This window comes from Coptis chinensis, chromosome 9 (genome assembly GCF_015680905.1).
Source record: "Coptis chinensis isolate HL-2020 chromosome 9, ASM1568090v1, whole genome shotgun sequence".
Classification (NCBI taxonomy): Eukaryota; Viridiplantae; Streptophyta; class Magnoliopsida; order Ranunculales; family Ranunculaceae; genus Coptis; species Coptis chinensis.
This window is the reverse complement of record NC_141464.1, coordinates 78,070,962-78,096,127: the sequence shown is the minus strand read 5'-3', so window position 1 is coordinate 78,096,127 and position 25,166 is coordinate 78,070,962. Positions and strand designations below refer to the sequence as shown.

Sequence of the window (25,166 nt, the reverse complement as noted above, 5' to 3'; positions counted from 1 at the left end):
ACGTTGATTATTAATGGGTGGGTTGTGATTATTATTATTAACCGGAACGATACCTCTATTAGAATTAGAATTATTATTGTTATAATTATTATAATTTCCCTGACCTTGTCCTTGACCTTGTCCTTGTCGTGGTGGAGCTTGGTTATAATTGTCTGCTTGCCTAACGTTTTGATTATTAAACCCTGGAGGTGTTACTTGTTGATTATTTCTCCAACTGAAGTTGGGGTGTTGACTCCAAGGGGCGTTAGGAATATTATAACTATTAATTGAGCAAATGTTATCTTGTTGTGATGTTTGTTGTTCATAAGCTAGAGGACAATAGGAGTTGAGATGTTCAGGACTCAAACAGAAATTACATGGATTAGAGTTGACATTCATGACGGGGATAGGTTTTTGTTGAACAGAAATAGCTTATACCTTTTTAGTGAGAGATTCGATTAAATTTTTTAGTTCAGGATCGGGTTTCATCTCAAACATATCGGCAGCCTTAATTGTTGTAGAAGAACTAGTGGAACGGGAGATATCGTCACTACCCCCCCAGTTATTATTACGCTTAGTTTGATCTTCTAAAAATTTATAAGCCTCTGAGGCTCCTTTACTTAGAAAACTACCCCCATTCATTATGTCAAGGACTTCTTTATGGTGGTGTAGAAGTATTTTGAAAAAGGCACGAACTAACCTGTCTTTCGTGAGGTTATGGTGTGGACACTCTATAAGAAGATCGGTGAAACGATTCCAAGCCTCTGAAAATGATTCATGAGGATTCTGTTGAAAGAAATGAATCTTGGAAAGTATTTCATCTGTCTTCAGGGGTGGGTAAAAATGTTCCATAAATAGTTGAACAAGATTGGCCCACGAGTCCACAGAATTAGGCGCTTGGGCAGTTAACCAAGACACCGCCTTATCGGCTAAAGTGAAGGGAAATACCCTCAGTTTAATTTGTTCAGCACCAACCGTAGGATGATGGAATATTGTAAGGACTTGTTCAATCCTACGCATGTGTTGATAAGGTTTTTCATGGTCTAAACCATGAAAAATGGGTAACAAATTAAATATATTTGGGGGGATCCGAAAATCTCCCACTGGGTCTGCTAGAACGATGCAAGATTTTGGGCTATCGTTCAAGGCTTTGTAAAAGTCAGAGAGAGGAGACTCTCTTTCTTCAGCCATTATCTCTGGTGATATGTGTAGTATATTAGGTAGAGGTGTAGTGGGTGGTATACTAGAAAGGCGTGTTTGTTGACGTTGCCGGTTGATTACGTTAGGTATTTTTATTCGACCTGACCTTAATCTCATGCAAGGCTAAGACCAATCTTAACTAAACACGACAACATTCCAAACAATCATGATATGCTAGTATAAACCTCTAACTGAAGATGCGAGGAATGGAAGAAAAGAGTACCTGAATGCCTCCTTGCTTCGCTTATAAATAGCGTCTTATTTACACGTGGTCAGTGTGTATAACAAGTTAGAACATTGAAAAACTTGAAGAAATGGTAGTTTGAAACAAACCTGTGGAAATCGGGAAATTTCAGCTTAGGCGCGGGTTGCGCTCAGGTCAAATCCGAGGTACAGGCGTTTCAGCGCGTGGCGCGCTCATATTCCTCCTTGGGTGGGCACGGGGCGCGCTCTAGAGAAATTGGAGTTCCAGGAGTTTGGGCGTGGGTCGCGCTCCAATTTAGCCTGCCTAGGGCGCGGGTCGCGTCCGTGTAATTCCGCGAGGAAAATTTTCAGTGCTGAAATGGACAACTACAGTTAGAATCAAACAAGGGTGGGTGGATTTAATGGGACTTTAGAAATACTAATTATACTATGAAAATGATTCTAAAGGTACTAAGATGGCAGCGGCGCCATTTGATAAAAGTAAAATCGATAGTTTTACCTACGCATAAATGGTGAAACTTACACGCAAGTAAAACTAAAACTAAACAGGTGTGAAGGTTTTTATCAAAGATTTCTACTCTCGATACTATTGAAATAGAGTTGGAATAGAAGATTCGTTCCACTCCTAGTTCTTTAGCATTCGTGTTTTCTAGCTTATCAATCCTACTAAAGTCAATGAGAGTTTTACGATGGAATTATACTACGATGGCAATTCAAATACTAAAATACTAGCTATGATAATTCAACTACGGAAATACTAAATTGATACTATGATAAAAAATTAGGGGGGATTGATTCCACCTTAACTCAACTCAATCAACTAACTAACAAATGTTGTGATCCAAATCGAAATGCTTTCGCATAACAAATTGGTAATTCTAATCCCTAGTTGTTTATGGTGATCTCTACCAACTAACATCTAGCATGTGAAATAATCAAACCCATTCTCATGGTGAACTAATCGTTTTCTAGAATGGAATGGAAAATCACGACTATTTCTAAGCTAACAAAAATCAAGCTTCATCAAGGCTTCTTCAACCCCCTCTAATGGAGGTTTAGCCTTGATTCATTAAACTATCATTTCTATATGAATTTAAGCAAGACATGATAAAAAGATTCTAACTTTGCTTATTTAAATTCAAATGGAAGCTACTCATGCAAGATTTGATTGAAACCAATAATGACAAATAAGTAAATCTATTCAATTGAAATTAAGTAATTAATGGAAAATGAAACTAATTTATGAAGAACTAATTAACTTTATTGATCTAATGAATAGCAATGACAATTATTCAATACTGAATTTAAAACAAGAATGAAAACTAATTAATTAATGTAAAACTAGATCTAGATCTATCTCTAATGGCTACTTTCTACCTAAAAAACTAACTATCTTTTTTAGAGTTAAGTCTTGTCCTTTGTAAAGGAGGAGACCAGAACCACATTTTCGTGCATGGGCTGAGGAGCCATGTTCTGGGCCTGAAAATCGAGCCCAAAGCCCAATTTCTGCAGTCCACAGAGTCTTTTTCAGTTGGATTTGACTTCAACAGACTTTTCATCCACTTCTACTCCTCTGATTGGGTCAAGGCTTAGACCATTGGAAAGCTCTTTCCGAGCTGGTCGTTTTGACATAAGGTAGACCCAATTCCGAGGTCTAAGTCTAACAATACGGTCTTCGGAAGTTCTACTGACTTTTGTGCGCTGTTTCTGCTCGCGTTGACTTTGACTTTTCAACTTTGATCGGGCTTTAATAAGGCTTTTTCTCCTTGAATCTTGGCCTTTAATCATAGAACTTATTAGCAACCAACATTTGCTCCTTTATCTCGCCAAAGTGATACATTTATGCACATAATTGACTTCAATGCCTGAAATACATAAAAACACGTAATCAGCATTAACTCTTATTTATTACTCGCATAGTTGGTCTAAAAGTATTATTGTTTAAGGGTTAAAACTACAGTTTTGGGCTCTTATCATGACCCTGTTAAAATCTTAATCCAGAAAACTCTAGACTCAAGTATGACATTTGGCTACTTACTCTGGTAACGTTATTGAAAAGCTTGGAGTAGAGCAACCTAAGCAGAGGCCTCTCACTTCCTGGTTTTGCTTGTATTAGTGTGTAAATGTCTTGTTTAAGGTAGGATGAGCTCCTGCGAAGCTCCTTTTGTGTGTCACGCCATTGCTTTGATTCGATTAAATCTTTCACTTCTAAGAGTTCTCGTGCATGGTCTTTGATTGTACCCTCTGCTTCTTCGTGTGATCCGATCCGAACCGTCATTCTAAAATCGAATGCAGACGCTACATCCATGTTGAACATGGTTTCTCTTGCTAGCAAAATTGTGTTCACAATTGCTATTGTTGCTATTCTTCTAGTGATGTTATTGGAATGGGTAAGGTTCTTGGGAATATACTTCAATATTTTTGAGGGGTTGAGAAAGCAAGAGAAAGTTGGATGGCACGTTCTTGAGGGCTATTGTTGTTAGTGCCATCTTTTCCTAGGTGTGTGAAACGGCCAGCTGAATGGGATTGAGTGGTTTTAAACTCTCTTGGTTGTGATAATGTTCTAATAAATAGATTATCCGCAAAAAAAGGGGTTTTTTAGACTTGCCCCCAAACCTCGGACTCGCCAAAGGGTAGTTGGGACATTTTACAAGGAGATGGCGGTCAAACTGCATTGACTTAGACGGAGTCTGAGTTTTGGGGGGGCAAGTCTTATTCATCTTTGAAATGGGGAGGCAAGTTTAAAAAACCCTAATTTTTATTGAGAGCGTATTTAGGACTAGTGGGGCGGTGGCCCAACTTATTTGTAAGTAAAGGCCCGTAAAAGCCTTTGGTTGAACTTCCACCTAGCAACCTACCCATAACAATCAACACCTCAACAGTCAATACATAGTAAGAGCATAGGTGGAGGTATCACCTGCATATTTGCCTCCACCATTCGGAATTACGAGAAAACCTATCTCTAAATGGAGGCAAATATGGAGATATCACCTGTCTAACCGCATCCGTGGATGCAAATATGCTGATGCGGGGTGACAGTGGTAGTGTCGCGCGCCATTGCCAATGTCGCGTGGATTTTTTTTTTAATTTTTTCAATTTAGCACGATAGTGGGAATGTGATGTGGGTTGTTTTTTTTACATTTTTCAACTTGGGGCGACATTGGGAGTGTCGCGGGTGGGTGGTAGGTCCTACTCCAAATTTGCGGCGGTTATTTGCCTCCACCTAGAGTTGGTCAAAATTTGTGTATACTTCCTCAAATTTCAACCTCAAACATCCAGCTGATACTACAAATCAAAACGAAATAGTTTCCAGGCACCAGTGTGATAAACTTTGCACACAAGTTACTACAGTAAAGCTTCAGGAACACGTGTGGAGACATTATCAGAATGGTAGATTACTATGTTGTGACCTCAGAATTTACATAACTGGAGAACAAGTTAAAAATCTTACATCGGCAAAACTCAGCTGGGATTTCATAAAAGCCATAAACAGAACCTAACACCAAAGTGGCAGCTTCATAACGGAGGCAAATAAATGAAATAATGCTCTTCTTCACAACCTGATCGAAGTCTTTATAGAAATATTCCTCAGTGGGAATCTCAAATGATTTTTACTACAAACTAGGCTAGGGGCCTGAAATATCAAATAATGTCATAGTTTTCAAGGCATTATTGAGATGCAAAAGAAGAAGTTGCACAATTAGACTTTGAAAAATATAAAATTAGTCACAAACACTCACTTGATATTCTTCTGATTCCCTTTGTCTTAGAAAGATCTTCCATTGGTCAGGATTAATCTTATCAGGTTTGGCAGAAATTCTATCAGCTTCATTATCAAAAGAATCAATTAACGCATTTAATCTTGATTTTGAGGTGCGCCATAAGTAACCCAACTCCTTCATCACATACTTCCTTGATTTTTCTTCTATGATAAATTCTTTCTGCGAAAGGAAAGTCAAAAGGATCAAAATTGTTGTTCAAGAAAAGTTAGGAGGGAAAATGAACCCGTATTCATACTTCACCTTGACTGCTTCCCATAGCTCATCTTTTTTTTCCTTAGGAACCCTCCTCCAATCATTAATGGTTATGTAAACTTTCTCTCGTGCCAAAGAGCCCAATAAAGAGACCATTTTAACTGATTCTTCATTAATAGGTTGCCCTCTCTTATTGAAAGTAACCTCCAACCTATCAATGCTTTCAGTTGCACCAATTCTACAATCACTGCATTTAGCAGGTCCCCTCCTACGCTTCTTGTAAGAATCTTTGGTTGAGGAGCTCAGCATCTTTTTAGTTGAATGTGTATTTGGGAAGCTTTCATCATTAGTGGGATCATTGGATCTTCTTTCTGGTGAAGAATCTGTGTTGGGGAGGCTTTCATTGTAAGTGGTATCACTAGATTTATTAGAATACTAGAAATTAACCCATGGCTACGCCACTCGAGTCATAAAGTTATTTATTTTTTTATTAATTAAATTAAAAGCTGCAAAAGAAATACAAAAATCTAATAACTATTATTTACAAAATTAATATTGAGTGTTTATGGAGGGTGTATGCTACTTAGATTGTTTTGGATTAGGATGACCTTTGTTATATAAACATATGCATCAAATTCATTCATTTATCAAAAAATTTAAGAAGTCAGTACAATACAAAAATAACTCTACAGGTCCACTCTTGGCTGTCTAAGCAGCAAGTGTTTTTTAGCAAACATGTTACATGCTCTAAGGGTATGTCTAAAAGAAACGAAGTTCATTACAGAAAGATTTATAACAAAATATATTTGTAAGCACTGGTTTCCACCTCCATGGTGCATTGTCAGCTCCATCCCTACATGCGTCCATAACTTGCTTGGCATCCCCTTCATAAAAAGTACTGCTCCATTTTTTCTGGTGTGAAAATTCCCCTGCTGGCTTAGCATCTAGTAATTTTGCTTATGCAGACGTATTAGCCTTCTTTTTTCTTAAGCAAGCACCTTGAAAGCTTCCTTCATTGTCCCTTCCAACCACAGCTAGAGTATCATGATAACCATCACTTTTAAAAGCATCATAAAACTTAATCTTCACCACCAGTTCGTAAACTCAAGGATACAATGGAATCAAGACGTATTAAAAGATAAAAGATACAATTGTTTTTATCCTTTATAATAGCTTATTCCTCTTTAGTTTAGTTTAGAGAAAGTAGGACTCTTAAAATAAATTGATTTATGACAGTAGGATCATCCCAAAACTGCTTTCTCCCCGACCGTTGTTTATCCTTTATAATAGCTTATTCCTTTTTAGTTTGGTTTAGAGTAAGTATGACTCTTAAAATAAATTGATTTATGACCGTAGGATCATCCCAAAACTGTTTTCTCCCCGATCGCTCGATATAAACACATAAAAAGACCAAGCTGCTTCCCGACCGCTCGATATAAACACATAAAAAGACCAAGCTGTTTTATTATATAGATATATGTTAATCACTTCCATGTCCCTAAAACCCTTGCTTGGACGCCAACGTTGGCACTAATCTATCTACTTCTTCTGTGCGTGGAACTTTGGGCAAAACACTGTTGAAACTCGTAAATGCACCTGGCCTTTGAGGCTTTGAGGACAGAGGAATGCTTTGTTAATTGATGCATCCTCCATTTGCTTGGTTTTTTTTTTATGAGACCTATGTTTTTTTATGTTTCATTTTGTTTTGTTGTTGTTTTTTTCCCCCTCAGAAAGGAAAAAGGAAATAATGTGCTCAAAAAAATAGATGTTGAGAGTCAGGCTTCAATGCTTGCTTCAATGCTTCTAAAGCGTGAGAGCTTTATATAGCCTTGGATATATATCATATGAGATATATCATATGGCCCAGGTAAAAGCTTCTTCGGATATATATCATATGAGATATAATCAGGTAAAAGCTTCTTCGGATATATATCATATGAGATATAATCCTGTGGATATATATCCGAATGAAGATATGAGATATAATTTGAGATATAATTTAATATATATATATCTATATGAGGATTAATATAATTGTCATCAGTATTAACTGTTAGCAGTCCGATTAATATATATATATCTATGAGGATTAATATATCATTTAGCCGTCGGATGTACTGGATCAGATTAATCTGATAGTCAGTCCGATGTAGGCTTCACACAAAGAGCTTAAAGACCAAGCTGTTTTATTATATAGATGTCAGTATTATAATATGTCCAATATGGAAAGTCCCATGTTTCTATAAGTGTGGACATCCATATCTAGTAGTTTCTATTATCATGTTTTAGTTTAGTACAAGTATGTAACTCTGGGTAGAGAACAGACTCTCAACCTAAGGACTTTTTAACCCTAATCAATCTCTAGTCTTATTTGGTCTTCTTCTTGGTGTCTCTAATATATCAATATCACAACTCTCCTAGCATCACCACTAACACAGAATTCAACATGGTTATCAGAGCGAGATTCAGTGGTATGCTAGAAGAGAAACCCTCACTAAGAAAAGAAAAGAAAAAATCAAATTTCTTTAAGTTTTTTAGTATAGTATTCAAGTCAAGTTTCAAGAAGAAGAAGAATTTCTCACAAGAAGAAGTTCTTATATCTCAATTCAAGTTTCAATTTTTCTCTGGCGGGTTTACTGTTCACCGGTACTGTTTACATCAAGCATGTTTACCGTTACTATTCACCGGCACTGTTCATGGGTATTGTTCACCGGCACTGTTCACGATTACTATTCACCAACACTGTTCACGGTTACTATTCATCGACACTGTTAACGGTACTGCGCATCGTACTGTTCATCGTCATGTTAAAGTAAGTTTTCAAGATTCCGCTAGTGTTTAAAGTTTGTTTGAAGAATGATAAGAGAGAGATCCGAAGTTTCTCAGTATTAGTTTCTTAATATTGTTTCACTTCCGCAATCTACGTCTTTTGCAATCTCTCTGACTTAGTATTGATAAGAGGGGCACAACCTCTCTGTATCCCAGAGTCTTTGAAGTTAGTATTGGACAGGCGCGCACGCGCTCAGTCCGCACGCAAAAAGTTGTTTTAAGTATTGTTCCTATTGTATTCAGAGAAGAGGGCGCGAGGCGCGCTCCGGAATTGCCTGAGATGGGCGCGGGCGGTGCGCTCTTGCTTGACTCGACTTCTAGGCAGTTGGGTGCGGGGCGCACTCCAATATGCCTTGACGAAGGCGCGCCCGCGCTCAAGCTTCCACTCATTAGTTTTTGAGATTTTTGAAGTATCAAGCCTTTGGAAGGTAGTTTGCATTCTCATCCAGGATTGGAGGGGTAGTATTGTTTGTATGTCGTTATGGATGTTTGGGTTTCTAGCTTCCGCGCAGTTGGTATTGATACTGTCTTCTGTCTCAGTTTCTAGAACATGATCAAGTTGTTTGTTTGAAGTATTATAGGGGCACATGACTTCTATCTCACGAGGAATTATTCAAGCCATCTTCCACTGTTCCAGAAGTTCGCAATCATAAAAAGGCATGACCCACCCTCCACCTTCTATAGTGAGTATTGTTTGATGTATGTTCTATTATAATTTTTGAAGTATGAAGTATTATTTTTGAAGTATGAAGTATAGTTGGAGTATGAAGTATTGTTTTTTTTTTAAATGGGCATTGGTTGGTTGTATAAGTTGGTATTTAGTTTTCTCAGTTTCAAGTTCAAGTCGGAATAGACAAGCTTTTGTATTTTTCAACAGCCTTGTATATTCCAACTTGAGAGGGGGAATAAGGAGATATGAAGACATTCAGTAGTATGTGAGGGAAGGAGAATATGGAGACGTATGAGAAAGATTACTCATGTCTCCATATTCCAACAAGCCTTGACGAACTCTTCACGACAAGGCATATCCACTATTCAGGGCTTCATTTATGACATCTCCACTATTCGATCTTCAAGATTCGGGATAGTAGTCAAGCCTCAACTGCACGTATGTTTCAGGTAGCAGTCAAGCCTCAACTGCAAGTATGTTTCAACTAGCAGTCAAGCCTCAACTGCACGTATGTTTCAGGTAGCAGTCAAGCCTCAACTGCAAGTATGTTTCAGGTAGCAGTTAAGCCTCAACTACACGTGATATTTCGTGCTTGATCAAGCCTCAACTCAGACGTGATGTTTTTCAGAGTACCCATAATAGTATTTTGTTGACATTAACAATGATATTGATAGTAGCAGCCAAGAAGCACACATCAAATCAGTGTTATTGTTTTCAATTTATATTATGATAGCCATAACAGCGAATGAAGTGAGTAGTAGCCAAGCAGCGCGCCACTAAACCGGTGTTATGATTTCAGTTTGTGACTGAGGTACACTTTTAGTATTCAAGTTAGGTCATTGCCTACACCGACAGTTTCAGCTCCAGAACGTCTCAACAGTTGTTCGAGTTCTTCAACTAAAAACAGTTCTATACGAAAGGGGAGCAGTATTCTTATCTTTTGTTTTTTGTAATCCAAGTTGTAATTTGCATAGTTTGCGTAATTACAGCTTGAGGGGGAGTATTAGAATATGTCAGTATTATAATATGTCCAATATGAAAAGTCCCATGTTTCTATAAGTGTGGACATCCATATTTAGTAGTTTCTATTATCATGTTTTAGTTTAGTATAAGTATGTAACTCTGGGTAGAGAACAAACTCTCAACCTAAGGACTCTTTAACCCTAATCAATCTCTAGTCTTATTTGGTCTTCTTCTTGGTGTCTCTAATATATCAATATCACAACTCTCCTAGCATCACCACTAACATAGAATTCAACAAGATTCATTTTCTGGTGTGGAATAATATACAAGTGGGACACTTTCATCACAAACAGGTTCCAAACTTTGTCCTGCTGAATTATTATAAACTTCTTCTTCTTCATAGACTTCAAAATTCTCTCCAACAGCTTGTCGTCTTCTTCAGTCTATTATACCTGAGTGTAACATCTTGCATTAATTCAATATTTCATTAACAACAATGACAATGTTATTGATATATGTATACCTGGAATTTGATAGTCGCCCCGATGATCCAAAAACTGAGTCCCTGGGGATATCTCAGAATAATAGCAAAGATAAATAGCTTCTCTATCTTTCTTGGCTCTCTTTCCCCCTCTCTTTGAGCTCTGCATGAGCAGAAAGGAAATTGTAACGCCCGTATTTTTAAAATACGTAATTATTTATTAATTGATTAATTTAATTATTTATTTTCAAAACAAAAATTGGTTGGATTGGACTCGGGACATGTGGGCCTGGTTTCTAGGCCCGAGTCTGTGTTGGGCTTGGGTTGCGAACCCAAGTATATATTCGTATTGTTCTGGAGAATAGGGTTCTTAGAAAATAAAATATTAAAAATGGAGGCAGAGCTAGAAACTTGTTTGCTGGAAGGTGGAGCACGGCGATTCGGACTAGGAGGATTCGTGAAACTGTTGGAGAAGATGACCAGTAATCCGAATTGGGCTTGGGCCTTAGCTGTTTAGGTTGGGCCCGGGTGTGGGTTAAGTTATTTGGGCCAAAAACTAATTAGTTCCTTTGGGCCGGTTTAGATTCAGTTGTTGGGCCGAACCAAGTTTTGTTTTGGGCCCGGTTTTGTTTTATGTTGTGGACCAGTTTTGGTTTAGTTTGGGCCCAGTTTAGGTTAAGTTGTTTGGGCTAAAACTGATTGCTTTTCTTTGGACCAGTTTCAAGTTAGTTTTGGGGCCGTCCATATAACTTAAAATAGATCTAATTGGGTCTTTAAAAGTTCGGACTTTCTGCCCTAAGGTTTGGGGCTAGTTGGTCCGAACCATTACCTTAGTCACGAGCCCACGAGTCATGCACATCATTTTTTAGCCACCAACCATGGCTATGACCCTCGAACCCGCTTTTAACATGGAAACGACAGTTTGGCTTTGACAATGACGTGTTGACTTTGACCATGGCATGTTGACTTTGACTTTGACCATGATATGTTGACTTTGACTTTGACCATGACATGTTGACTTTGACCATGACATGTTGACTTTGACTTTGACCATGGCATGTTGACTTTTGACTTTGACAGTGGACCGTTGACTTTGACCTTTGACTGTTGACTTTGACTGTTGACCTTTGATTATGAAATGTTGACTTTTCCAGTTTTTCACACATTTGATTATATGGACAAATGTAGTAATAAAATATTGTCGTAAATTGTATAACTTGGTTGGTCATTATCTAATTTAGATTTGACGTGAGTAGTGTGTAAAGCATATATATATTGGGCTTTGATTGTAGACTGTGGACTGTCTTATTATGTTACGTTTTATGTTGTATATTATATGGACAAATGTAGTAATAAAATGCTGTGGAAGCTTGTATAAATTTGGCTGTCAGTATCTAGGAAAGATTTGACGTTGATGTTGTATATTTTTGACATGTGACGATATTGAGATGTTAAGAGACATTATATTCCTAATACGCTATAATAAAAATATATGCGATACGTTGAAGCATTGTGACATGATATAATATGTTGGGATATATATATTAATGCAATATCTTTGAGAATTTATATAAACGCTCTATTATTATATATGTGAGATGCTACTATGAGGTAGCATAGTACTGGTGAATATTTTCCCACGGGATTGTGGCTTAGTGCAATAATATATTGGCACGTGAAAGAATGAAAGTGGTTAGGAGATATAATTGAGATATTTCTAAATATTGTGGCTTAGTGCAATAAGGTAATTGACCTACACGTGATATAGTGGAATGATTATGAGTCATAAATGTATGACACTTGAATAAATTACGAATCGAAAAAATCCTAGAACCTAACTACCACAACTCATGTGATTTGCCCCGGCGCGGGCGCAGTGCATTTGATTGGCCCTTCCGGTTTCGCTGAATCTGAATGGCCTTCGGGCTTAAGTAATGTGATTGGCCCTTCCGGGCGCTTCAAGAAGTTGAATGGCCCTTCCGGCGCTTCAAGAAAGTTTGAATGGCCCTTTTCCGCGAAATTTAATAGTGGCTTGATTATTCCGTTCACAAAATAGAACAAGATGCGTAATATTTTATGCCGAATAGTGGCAGTACTTACATATATGGCTTCCGTGTGAGGGTTATCTGGTGTGCGGCATCTCACTCAGGGTAGTTACGCACGGAGTGGTTCATTATGTAAGGAGAGGCATGTGGATGTACATGTTCGGCGTTGGGTAGCGATTGTGGTAGCCAGGGAAACTAGGTAAGATATAGATACGACGTGATTTTAGGGACACGCAAAGAAAGCCTTAATTAATATAATTATGGTAATATGTGGGTTAATGATATACCTTTAAATATATGATTGCATATGGTTTTGCAGAAGGGTGGGTCAAACTAATTACTTGGGCAGAGACGACCCACTCTGTAATTGAGCATGAAATGCGGTACGTATATAATACGTTTGGTTGGTTATTTGTTTAGTTGAACCTAAGGCGCCTCGATGGAGGAACTACCTGCCTTATTTATTATGTGTATAGTTTGTTGTGTGGTTAGTGGGAAGTTAAGGCGCCTCAGTGGAGGAACTACCTGCCTTAATTATTGTACTTAAGGATGTTATATTAGTCGTTGAAAGTTAAGGCGCCTCGGTGGAGGAACTAACTGCCTTATGGATTGTGTATATATTTGTATAAGTATATGATGTATTTTTAGGGCTACTCACACCAGCAGTTTTATAATGTTGACCCGATTTGCATGTTTGCTTATCGGGTGTGTTCATTCAATGAACATAGTTGATAAGTTTTGACAGGTTTAGTGTTGAAGAAGGTTGGTTGTTGCTTGTGGTTTGCGTTAGCGTTGCATCTCAGGATATATTTTGTTTTCCCTGGAGGTGATATAGATTTTCAGTCTAGACAATGTTTTTGTATTTTCATTTGTAATTTTAAATAAAGAGTTATTGAAAAGAGATTTGTAACATAATCTTAATTGTGAATTTTTGTAATGAAGAGGACTTTTGTTTAAGTTAAAATTTTTATTGGTTTTAATTATCCGCATATTTAAACTGTTTATGGGTTTTTGGAAGTGGAGAGTGCGTCACACCTCGGAGATCGAAGAGTCGGGAACAAATATATGTTTTTCCGAATTCTGTCGAAATTCGGGGCGTGACAGAAACATTATGACCTACTACTACCATCAAATACCTACTTGAAGTCAGACAACTTCATTCCTACCTCTACCCTATCAGAATCAGCCATTCTGTGTGTCCTCAATATTCAAGCATGTAACTGTTCAGTAAAACACTATTCATCATTTCAACATTTATTTGTCACTTGGTCCAACAAAATGTCATGCTTTTTCATAACATAATTTCTTAGAAACTCTTTTGAAAGCTCTGAAACATATAACATATCAAAGGCGTAATCGAGAGAGAGAGATTACCACCCGGTGTTCGCGATAAAGGCGGAAGAAAGAGAGAAACGTTGTGGCGAATTAATTAAAAGAATGTCATCAATACATTTTAATAAGTAACATTATGATGTTTTGGTAACGTAAGGGAAAATGTACACGAATATATGATGTTTGTACATTATGACGTTTCGTTATCTTATTGAAACTAGTTAACTGGCACGTGTCTACGCTACGGGTGCGGTAAGCTGGTTTGGGCCGGGCAGCACAAAAAATAGAGTATTGTGATAAATCAGGAGAGAAATGTCTGAATTTCACTGTACAAATGGACGGTTTTACGCCTCCATCAACTATGTTATTACATAATACCATTTTGACCGTAATTGTAATAATTAAAACTATATAGGGGTATAATTGGAAAACGTCACTGTTTACCGAATCATTCTTTTTAAAATAGTAAGTATATAAATAAATATATACTAGCTTTCGAACCCGTCCTACGAACGGATGCCGTTATATTAAATTATTCTAAAAAATATTATCAACTATGCATAGCTATGAGATATGAAAATTATATTAATCACTTATTCAAATTTCTTGCACCACTCTCTATTAAAATTAAACACCAAACCTTGAAAAAACTCATTTTTTTTTTTTTTTTTTGTTAGGTTTAATAATAGAAGTTTGATTAAAGTTTTGTGAGAATGTCCAATGTGACAAAGATAATATTGGAGCTACTTGAATAGCAAGACATTTCTAATCATAATAAAAGAATTATGATAAACACTACTTTAAATGCAAAACTATATTTGTCGAGACATTTATTCCCCCTACATATAATACAAACATGTTTTAGGGTTATTAGTTCAATGCATTTGCATAAACTTTCTGATTTTCCATTAATTATTCTTTGAAGTTAGTTCAATGTAGTACGTTGCATCCAGTTTCTAATTTCTCTTTAATTATTCTTCGGGGTAAGTTCAATGCAGTTGCATCAAGTTTTCGATTTCCCGTTAATTATTATTTGAGGTTAGTTCAGTGCAATTGCATCCACTTTATAATTTCTCGTTAGTTATTCATTAAGGTTAATTCAGTACAATTGCATTCAGTTTTCGATGTTTCATTAATTAGTCTTTGAGATTAGTTCATTACATTTGCATCCAGGTTCCAATCTCCTATTAATTACTCTTTGAGGTTAGTTCAATACATCTACATCCAGTTTTTGATTTCCCGTTAATTATTTTTCTAGGTTAATTAGTTCAATAGTTTACAATTTCTAGTTATTTATGCTGTCACACCCCAAATTCCCAGACAATATTTAAAACAATGATATTCAATCATCTGGAAACCCAGGGTGAAACAAAACCCAATACCATGTTATCAAACACGATAAAAAAAAACCCCGAAATCAAAAGAAAACCAAAAGAACAACTTTTAATGTACGAATTCAAGAATTTCTAAACAACTCTATTACATCAATTTCAAATCAAGACTTTATACTTCATAAAACTTATACTAGTAAGACTCCAAGAGCGAATCCAAATCAAGCGTCTTCATCCACTGCATTCTACCATCTATGTTTCCAAGAACACACCCACGTTGCAAAAGAAAGAAAACATGGGTCAGCAAATTGAATTTGCTGGTATGAGTAGACTAACAACATAAAAACAATTTCATACTTTAATTATCCAAACAAACACTTTATATGTACCCATAACTTAACCATTCTCAGCTTGGAAAACAAGTAGTTCCGTCATTTCAACCGGCATAGTTTCTTCCCAAGCAAGACATACATTCTATTAACTCATTATAATAACTCATTTTAATAACTTAGTAATTTAATTAAATCTTACCGATATTCACTTCTGTATAAGGGTAGGACAGCGTCTCTGCATAAAAAGTAAATAAATCTTACCCTCCTGCAAAACAAAGTTAGATTTCCCAAATGTAATTATTTATAATAAATATTTATTTCACTCTCACTGCAACCATTATGGGTATATATAATTTGGCATAATATATCACCAATATTAACATTCATGTCACACCACCATATCCATTATATCATAATATATCATAAATATTAACTAACATTCATATCACACCACCATATCTATCATATCACAATATATCACCAATATTAACTAACATTCATATCACACCACCATATCCATCATATCCCATTAACCATATTCACATTCCTTCGTAAGAAATTATATGCGTCATATCATAATATATCACCAATCATGTCCAACAACTCGCTCATACTTAAAGCCAATATTTTTCTTAAAAACCACTCATCTACTTATGAGAACGAGGAAATATATCCCAACTAGGGAGTACATTCATCCCTTGTGAGTATTAACTCACACAAACCACGTATACATTTCTCATAAGAAATCATGTATACCATAATACATAAATATTCATATGCAATAACTCAGTCACACGTAAAATCAATATTTTACTTTGCTTATTATTTATCTCGTTGACTCATTTATTAAAAAACACAACCCAACCTTTAGTTCCTACTCCACGATTTGCACTTCACACATTTGCCAAATCACACATATCCGTGTGCCTCACTCACACCGAGTACCACTACAAGACATATGTTCCAAGCGGGGATATCGCCTCCAGGAAACATATTTTCATCTTGTAAACTCGTAACTTGTAAGTCACAGCCATCTCTAGGCTTTCCATACACATACACAAAGCTTCTTTTAGGCATAACAAAATATCAGGTCATTCATGGCACATTCAATGAATACCTTGGGTTATTCCTGCCATATTTAAGGAATACTCATCATAATACTAACAGGTCATTCATGGCACATTCAATGAATACCTTGGGTTATTCCTGCCACATTCAAGGAATACCCATCATAATACTAACAGGTCATTCATGGCACATTCAATGAATATTTTGGGTCATTCCCGCCACATTCAAGGAATACCCATTATAATACTAACAGGTCATTCATAGCACATTCAATAAATACCTTAGATCATTCCTACCACATTCAAGAAATTCAGACCTACATTCCGTCACATTTAAGGAATATAGCCCACCCGCAAGGCGAATGCCTTAGTTCCTCTCTAAGGCTGCTTTTCACATGACATCATTAGTCGTAAACATTTCTTTTCATCAAAGAAGCGTGAAAAGATCTAAAGATGTGGGCGACACATTAAATTTTCACTAGACACTTTTACACCAGATTTTAACACTCAAGAGTTATCATTTATTATAATATTTTTATTATAAAACAAACATCGTCTCAAACAATAATTCATTACTAAAGATTCCAAACACAATAACTAATCAACTCACCTCATTATTAATTATATAACTCTTAGATATCAAAAAGTTCAATCAGGAATAACGCATTAGTTAAATGTCTCGTGAATACATTTTAAACAACCACAATCACGTACACAATTAAGTACTAACATTGTTCACATATAGTTACCACAATAACTAATAACTAATAACTAATATAGTATAGTGTAGTGGCTGCACTTTTGCTCAAAGTTGCCTACGTATCCAAATCTTTCAAGATTGGAATCAAGCCTTCGTAGTTCTTATCAGCCACATAGTCAATGTTATAGTTTTTCTTATGTTCATCTAAATGACATGTAACTTAATTATTTAGAAACTAGGGAATATAAATATATATATATTTTTTCCATGTAGAACTCGAAGTCCCAACCTCAGCCCATCTAGAAGAAAACTTAGGTTAAACACGGTAAAACTTCTAATTTTCAACAAACTAGATTTCTGACGGACTATCTTCCGAAAACCACAACTCTTTCCACAAGTGCCCAAATGGTACAAGGCTTTTTGTATTGAAAAGAAGACTCTCAGAACTTACTCTTTCATGTTTTACGAAAATATGAACTCTCACTCTAACTATATGAAAACTGACTCGAACACAGTGTACCAAAACGAAATTCTGACGCACTGTTTTCTGTAAAACCAAACTTGACAAGTTTGATCACTTGGTCGCAGCCCTTACTATATCTTGTTTAAGACAGGTTTATCACTTGGTCGCTTTTAGTGTCATGTTTTAGGGTTATTCATGGAATTCGTGTGTTTGAACCTCATCTAGGCTTGAATATTCTTTTTGGCAGACTTGCACACCATTATGATAAATTAGTAAGTATACTAGGACAGGTCGTCAGACCTTTAATATTAGGTAGATAGTCAACTTTTGTCACATTATGATTCACTAGGCCTTCGCCTTTCAGAAACCTTATATATAGTTTACATTGAATCTAAGTAATTGTTTTGTTGTTATGCTTTGGTATTCACGAAAATATCTATTATGCTATTAATTTCAAGAAATCATGTCAATGTGCATAAATAATAGGACTCACCTTTCCCCTGAGTGTGACTGCAAGTCCAATTGGCTGACCTTCTCTAAGCTTAAATGTAGCAATAGACACCCTCGCCCATGTCTTCACTGGCCTTTGACCACAACTAATAGACAAATCTTTCGTTGCTGCATCTAAACCTTAATTTAGAATTCTGTGCAGCTTCTCCAATCCCACAGTTCACTACAATTTTCTCCACTTTAGGTAAGCAAACTCCTCCTTAAGCAAGGGGACAATTTTTTTTTCCAAGTAAGTAGTCTTGAGACGTTGAACCTTTTCTACTTCCCTTTTTCCACTAGAACGATATTTCCAGCTTTTACTGAGAAAAACCCCATTGGTTTTCTTGAACTTTTTCAAACAAAAAGAGAAGGTTCGGTTGTAACCAAACCCTCGTCTTTCTCTCCCACGTTTTTTATCTTATCATATTTTATCTTTATCTTTATCTTTTATTTTCTTTTTTCTTTATCTTTCTTTTTTTTTAAATATTATTATTACTTTTTTTAAACCCTAATAAATAGGGGAAAATATAAATAAAATAAACGGGGTGTTATATATGCTTTGAGGTCAATGCGATGCAGTTACATCCGGCTTCCGATTTCCAGTTAACTATTATTTGAGGTTATTTCAAAGCATTTGCATCCAATTTCTGATTTCCCATTAGTTAATATCTTATTTTAGTTTAATGCAGTTGCATCCAGTTTCTGATTTTCCGTTAATTATTCTTTGAGGTCAGTTCAATACAGTTGCATCCAATTTCCGATTTTATGTTAATTGTTCTTTGAGGTTAGTTCAATGCATTTGCATCAAATTTTCAATTTTCCGTTAATTATATTTTGAGGTTAGTTCAAGTTATATCAAATTTTTAATTTCCCGTTAATTATTCATTTAGGTTAGTTAAGTGCAGTTTCATCTATTTTTCAATGTTTTGTTAATTAGTCTTTGAGATTAATTTATTGCATTTGCATCCAGTTTCCGATTTCCCGTTAATAACTATTTAAGGTTAGTTCAATACATCCGCATCTAGTTTCTCATTATTTATGCTTTGAAGTAATTAGTTTGATGCAATTACATCCGGTTTCTGATTTCCCGTTAACTATTCTTTGAGGTTATTTCAATGCATTTGTATTTAGTTTCCGATTTCCACCAATTATTCTATGAGGTTAGTTCAATGCAGTTGCATTCGTTTTTTTTATTTTCTGTTAATTATTTTTTGAGTTTAGTTCAATGCAATTGCATCCAGTTTCCGGTTTCCCATTAATTATTATTTTATATTTGTTTGATGTATTTGCATACCATTTCCGATTTCCCATTAAATATTTTTCAAGGATTTGCATCTAATTTCTAATTTCCCGTTAGTTATTCTCTTACGTTAGTTTAATACAATTGCATCCAGTTTTCGATTTCTAATTAATTACTTTTTGAGTTTAGTTTATTGCATTTGTATAAAGTTTCTGATTTCCCGTTAATTACTCTTTGAGCTCAGTTATGTATTTGAATCCAGTTTCCGATTTCCTTTTAATTATCCAATGCGGCGTGTAATACCAACTTCTATTGATCCGTCTGTAGTGTCCTTACAAACATGACATAAAAAATAAATTGTGTTTGATTTACTATGTGGGATCATCGAAGATTATCTATTTCCCGATTTTCCGTTAATTATTCTTTAAATTATGCATGACTCACTATGTGGAATATTTAAAGATTATTTACGAACGAGTGTTGTTATATTAATTATTCTAAAAAATATTTGTAAATATGCAGACCTATTATATATTAATATTATATTGATCACTCATCCAAATTTCTTATAACGTGAAAACCTCACTCTCCATTAAAAAAAAAAAAAAAAAAAACTCACCTTTGATAAAACCCTTTAACTTCATTTTGTTGTTTAATAATAGAAGTTTGATTGAAGTTTTGTGAGATTGCCTAATAAAACGAAGTTCATATATATTGAAGCTACTTGACTACAAGGAGTTCCTAATCATATGGAAGTAGATAAGATAAACACCATTTTAAATGCAAAACTATACTTATCGAGACATTCCCACAACATATAACTCAACTATGTTTTAGGTTAGTTCAATGCATTTGCATCCAGTTTTTTATTTTCCGTTATTTATATTTTGAGATTAGTTCAATACAGTTGCATTCAATTTCCAATTCTCGTTATTTATTTTTTGAGGTTAGTTCAATGCAGTTGCATCTAGCTTCTGATTTCTCGTTAATTATTATTTGCGGTTAGTTCAATACATTTGCAGCCAATTTCCAATTTCCTGTTAATTGTTCTTTGAGGTCAGTTCAATGGATTTGCATCCAATTTCTGATTTTCTGTTAATTATTCAGTGAAATTAGTTTAATACATTTGCATCATCCAATTTCCGATTCCCGTTATTTATTTTTTGAGGTTAGTTCAATGCAGTTGCATCCAGTTTTCGATTTCTCGTTAATTATTATTTGCGGTTAGTTCAATATATTTGCATCCAATTTCCAATTTCATGTTAATTGTTCTTTGAGGTCAATTCGATCAATACATTTGCATCCAGTTTTTGATTTCCCATTAATTATTATGTGAAATTAGTTTAATGTATTTGCATCCAGTTTCCAATTTCTCGTTTATTATTTGATAAGGTTGCATTTGCATATAATTTTCGATTTCCTGTTAATTATTGTTTGAGGTCAGTTTAATGAATTTGCATCCAGTTTCTGATTTTCTATTAATTATTTCTTGATATTAGTGGTTCAATGCATTTGCATCCAGTTTATTTTTTGAGATTAGTTCAGTGTAGTTGCATCCAGTTTCCAATTTTCCGTTAATTATTCTTTAAGATTAATTTCACGCATTTGCATCATGTTTCCAATTTATAATTAATTTTTCTTTGAGGTTAGTTCAATGCAGTTGCATCTAGTTTCCGATTTTCTGTTAATTAAATCTTTTAGGGTTAGTTCAATGCATTTGTATCCAATTTCTGATTTCCCGACAATTATTTTTTTTTATGTTAGTTTGATGTATTTGCATCTAAGTTTTGATTTCCCATTAATTATTCTTTGAGGTTAGTTTAATGCAGTTGTATCCATATTCTAATTTTCTATTAATTACTTTTTAAGATTAGTTTACTACTTCCATTTGCATCCAGTTTCCGATTTCTCGACAATTATTTTTTGATGTTAGTTTGATGTATTTGCATCCAAGTTTTGATTTTCCGTTAATTATTTTTTGAGGTTAGTTTAATGCAGTTGTATTCATATTCTAATTTTCTATTAATTACTTTTTAAGATTAGTTTAATGTTTGCACTTGCATCTAGTTTCCGATTTTTCGTTAAATATTATTTGAGATTAGTTCGATGCATTTGCATCCAGTTTTTGGTTCCCTATTAATTGTTATTTGACACGTGTTAGCTTCATTCAGTATTATATATATATTAAAATATTTGTCATTATTGTTTTACCGTTATTTTATTTTATTTTTTATTTTCTATTATATATTTTGTGATGTTATTTTTTGTATAATTTAATTTTCCATATCTTATCTTATATCTTATATATAAAGCGGATACCAGATTTCCCAATTAGTTCCTGTATTCCCGGTTTTACACCAAAGTTTTTAATGGAAAGGGTACCGGAAAGTTAGACCGCCACTTTCTTTTTTCTTCTCGCTGAAAGGGTAAATCGGTAATGTAAAGCATTCCTGGGACTATAAAACTCAACATCAGAAACAGAGACACCATTTTTCCCAATTAAAAAAAAATAGTAAACCGTTCATTCTTCTTCTCCGTTCCTGAAACAATAACCCGACACACCGTTTCGCTAATGTTTTTCATGAATAAACGATAATTCACTTTCTTTTCGTCTCTCTTCGTCCATAACACTACCAGTGAAGAAACAAATACTCTATTCAAATTTTCAGATTTTAATTTGCAAGCAATCACAGAAAAAACATTTCTTTTTCGCGAAGAGGTTCTTTCCTCCCGTTTCTCTGTGTCTTCTTCACCACCTTCATCTTCTAAATGATTTTTTGTTGTTTGAGAAAAGCCTGGTAAGATTTAACTGCCTTAACATATAAGATTTCCTATTTTTGTTTTTTTGGGTCTAATGATTTTGTCAAACACAGGTTGGCAAAAGGAATAATGCTTCATTACAATGTCAATCGAATTGGGATTATGGGCTTCTTTAAGGTATGCTTAGAAGAACTCGCTTTGGCAGGTTTCGTTCCTTTATGCACTTTTGTTTGAGAGTACTCATGCTTTAGATTCCTGTGTTTCCACAGTTTACAACTTTGGTTTGGTACAATTTATTTCGCCTTTTTCCAAGGCTTATTTAAGTGCTTTTTACTTTTACAGTCTACACTTCGTTATATGTTGTCTTGCAATAGGGTGACTTTATAACTTAAACACGTTATAACTTAAACATTTCTTTGCTTATTGTTTTTTTCCTTTCATTCTTGACTCATCAGATGGTTACTAATAACTAATTAAGTTATTAAGTTATATAATAATGCATTCTTGCGTTGTTGATGGTACAAAGCCTAGATAAAGGAGGATGGAAAGAGTTATACTGATGTTGTATAACGTACTATATTATATTACTATTCCACCGCAGCTTTCACAAGGTCTACTAACTTAGGAAAATATGCCCTTTTACAGGTGTTTAGTAATTGTTAGGAATGTATTTATCATATTTGTTATTGTGGGGAATGTATTTATCATATTTGTACATATTACTGTACATAGGGTATAAATGAGTTATTCAATGAATCAAATATTTGTTTATCCTAACACTAGAAAATGCCCAGTTCTTTTCATCCCACAAGCGCTTTTAATAGATCTCATGAGTAGAACCATGTTTATATCCATGTGTTCCTGCAAGAGTTGTTTACATGTTTGTAGTAGTCAAGTTCCGTTTAGAGTTTAGGTGACTAACTTCATTTAACATATTGACTTTGAATGCCTCCAAACTAATGTTATGGCTGTGAATGGTCTGCGTTTGGGGTATGTATATATTCCAGAATAGAAACTCCATCTTTTTTGAGTCCCCTGTGATCTTATGCCATCAAAGAAACTTATTGAAAGGTCCAGGACCTGCTTATGACACGCATGTTACATTGGGCTTTTAATGCCTGACATAAATCTTATAAAAACCTATTGAATGAGAGAAAACTGGCTAATGATTTTTGAGAAAATCAATGGCAGAATCGCTGCCTTGCAGCAACCATTAGGATTCGTTCTTGCTTTAATCCTTTTCTGTTCCGCACAATAGCTCCTGAATCCTGATAGTGTCCCTTGCTACTCAAGTAAAGTCGTGAAGTGTGAGGAGCTACCTATTTTGTACTTACTATTTACTACTTAGAGATGTTTTTCAAATTACTTTAGCCTGGTGTTAGTTGGGCAATTTGTATGAAGGCTTGATACACTTTCCTTTGTTGTCAATTGTCATTTGATGTAGTATTTTGTTCGTTTTATCTCCAAAAAACTCACATGGTCTTTTCCACTGCATTGTTTTCATGCACTAGACTCCCAATGAAAAGCCTATATGGTTCAAGTCCTCAACTGTGATAAAAAAAAAAAAGGTGTTGACATTGAACTCGAGTAACATGTCTTTGGTAGAGCATTTTAGTAGCTCCCTAAGACAGTTATCTCTTAAGCGGGTCATGCCTCCTTCATAAATCAATGGAGCACTCATCCATGTTGTCGGACTTACCGTACGCTGAATTTTGAATGTTTTTTTGGTGTTATGGATAATCAATTAGCATCTTTTTAATAACAAAAAAATTATTGTTGTACTCTTATTGTAGTATAAAATAGTATAAAAGCTCCTCCATGTCAGGCACTAGATCTTTGTGCCTAGGAGGATTATATCTAGCGGAAGAGCTTTGGTGGAAATGATTGAAGTCGACAAAACAGTTAAATTAGGCAGAGCATTTCAATTGCAATTGCTTATGTGTTTTGCAAGCATGGACTTATGGATAAAGCCTCCAAGGTATTCAAGGAAGGGGACTACAATATCTGCAAACCGAATGCAATAACTCATTGTCATTTCACATGAAGCGGGGTGAATGGAAGAAACCTTGATGACATGGATCGGAAGGTGGGGATGGATCAGAATATTACAACCATTGTTAACATCTCAATAATTTCACTACGAAGAGGTTTCTTCAATTTTCCTCTTTCTAATTTCAGTATTTTATCTAAGTGATTACAGATAACATGACTTATTTTCAGTACATTTACTTTCTATTGGCCGGTTTGGTAGCATTCTATCGTTCTACTTATAAATTTCTTTATTTCTACATTGATAGCAATCATTGTACATTTGCGCGCCTTATCAATTACTAATAGTGTTCTCTTTACCAAGGTATGTATGACACAGTTCAAAATTTATGTTTAATTTCATTTTTAGTTTCTTCCTTTTGTTGTGAATGATTTTATTGCGCTAGCTCCATGAAATTTTTCGTCTCTGGGAATCTACCAGTCTTTTGTGGGTCTGTGTTTTGCGTACATGTTTCATGTTATCATAAGACATATCTTTCCATCTCCAAAAAAAAAAAAAAAAAAAAAAAATCCTCTTGCACTATGGATGCATTCCATTGAAGGGGTCAGATTAGTGTTCATACTATCAGATATTAGTGTTTAATTTACTTTTTCAGTTTAACCTATAGACAAATGGTGTTATGTAAATCTTACAAATTTTCAGATATCCAATTGTTGTTTCATTTCAATTAGCTTTAAGGTTTAATCCACTTTCACTCGCCCTCTTTTAGTTCTTTCCTACCATTCTTATGTGGGTTTGACCGTTTGACTAGGAACAAACTTAAAATTTATCAACTTCTGATCTCGGTTAAGTGTTTTCATTTCATGTATTGACTGCATTCTTTTTTGGTTTTGTCCGTTATGGTTCCGATTGCATATAATGCAATTCTAAGGATGACTTTTATTCTTCCCAGAACAATCGTTCCAATGTATTTTTTTAGTTAAAGTCACTGATTCTCTAGGTGTCAAGATGATGTAGAATGGACAAGAGGATCAGAGTTAATGTTATAATTCCCATCTGTTTATTGAGAATTTTAAGTTTTATTTACTCCTCAGTATGTGGTATTTTCCCAACATAA

The 25,166-nt window shown here is 35.0% G+C and overlaps 1 protein-coding gene and 1 long non-coding RNA gene across 2 annotated transcripts; one reads left to right on the top strand and one right to left on the bottom strand.

Moving 5' to 3' along the window:
* Positions 1–2,738: 2,738 nt before the first annotated feature.
* On the bottom strand, positions 2,739–5,780 carry LOC147478310 (uncharacterized). Its single transcript, XM_086584152.1, has 3 exons — positions 5,406–5,780; positions 5,124–5,324; positions 2,739–3,248 (listed from the first exon to the last, which is right to left on the bottom strand). The coding sequence occupies exons 1-3, from the start codon at positions 5,664–5,666 to the stop codon at positions 3,180–3,182; spliced, it is 531 nt and encodes a 176-aa protein (XP_086440278.1). The 5' UTR covers positions 5,667–5,780; the 3' UTR covers positions 2,739–3,179.
* A 16,052-nt stretch (positions 5,781–21,832) lies between these two features.
* LOC147478309 (uncharacterized) lies at positions 21,833–24,154 on the top strand. The gene is made up of 3 exons (XR_015208448.1): positions 21,833–22,097; positions 22,173–22,236; positions 23,885–24,154. It is a non-coding gene; the product is annotated as an uncharacterized LOC147478309 (long non-coding RNA).
* The last annotated feature ends 1,012 nt before the right edge of the window (positions 24,155–25,166 follow it).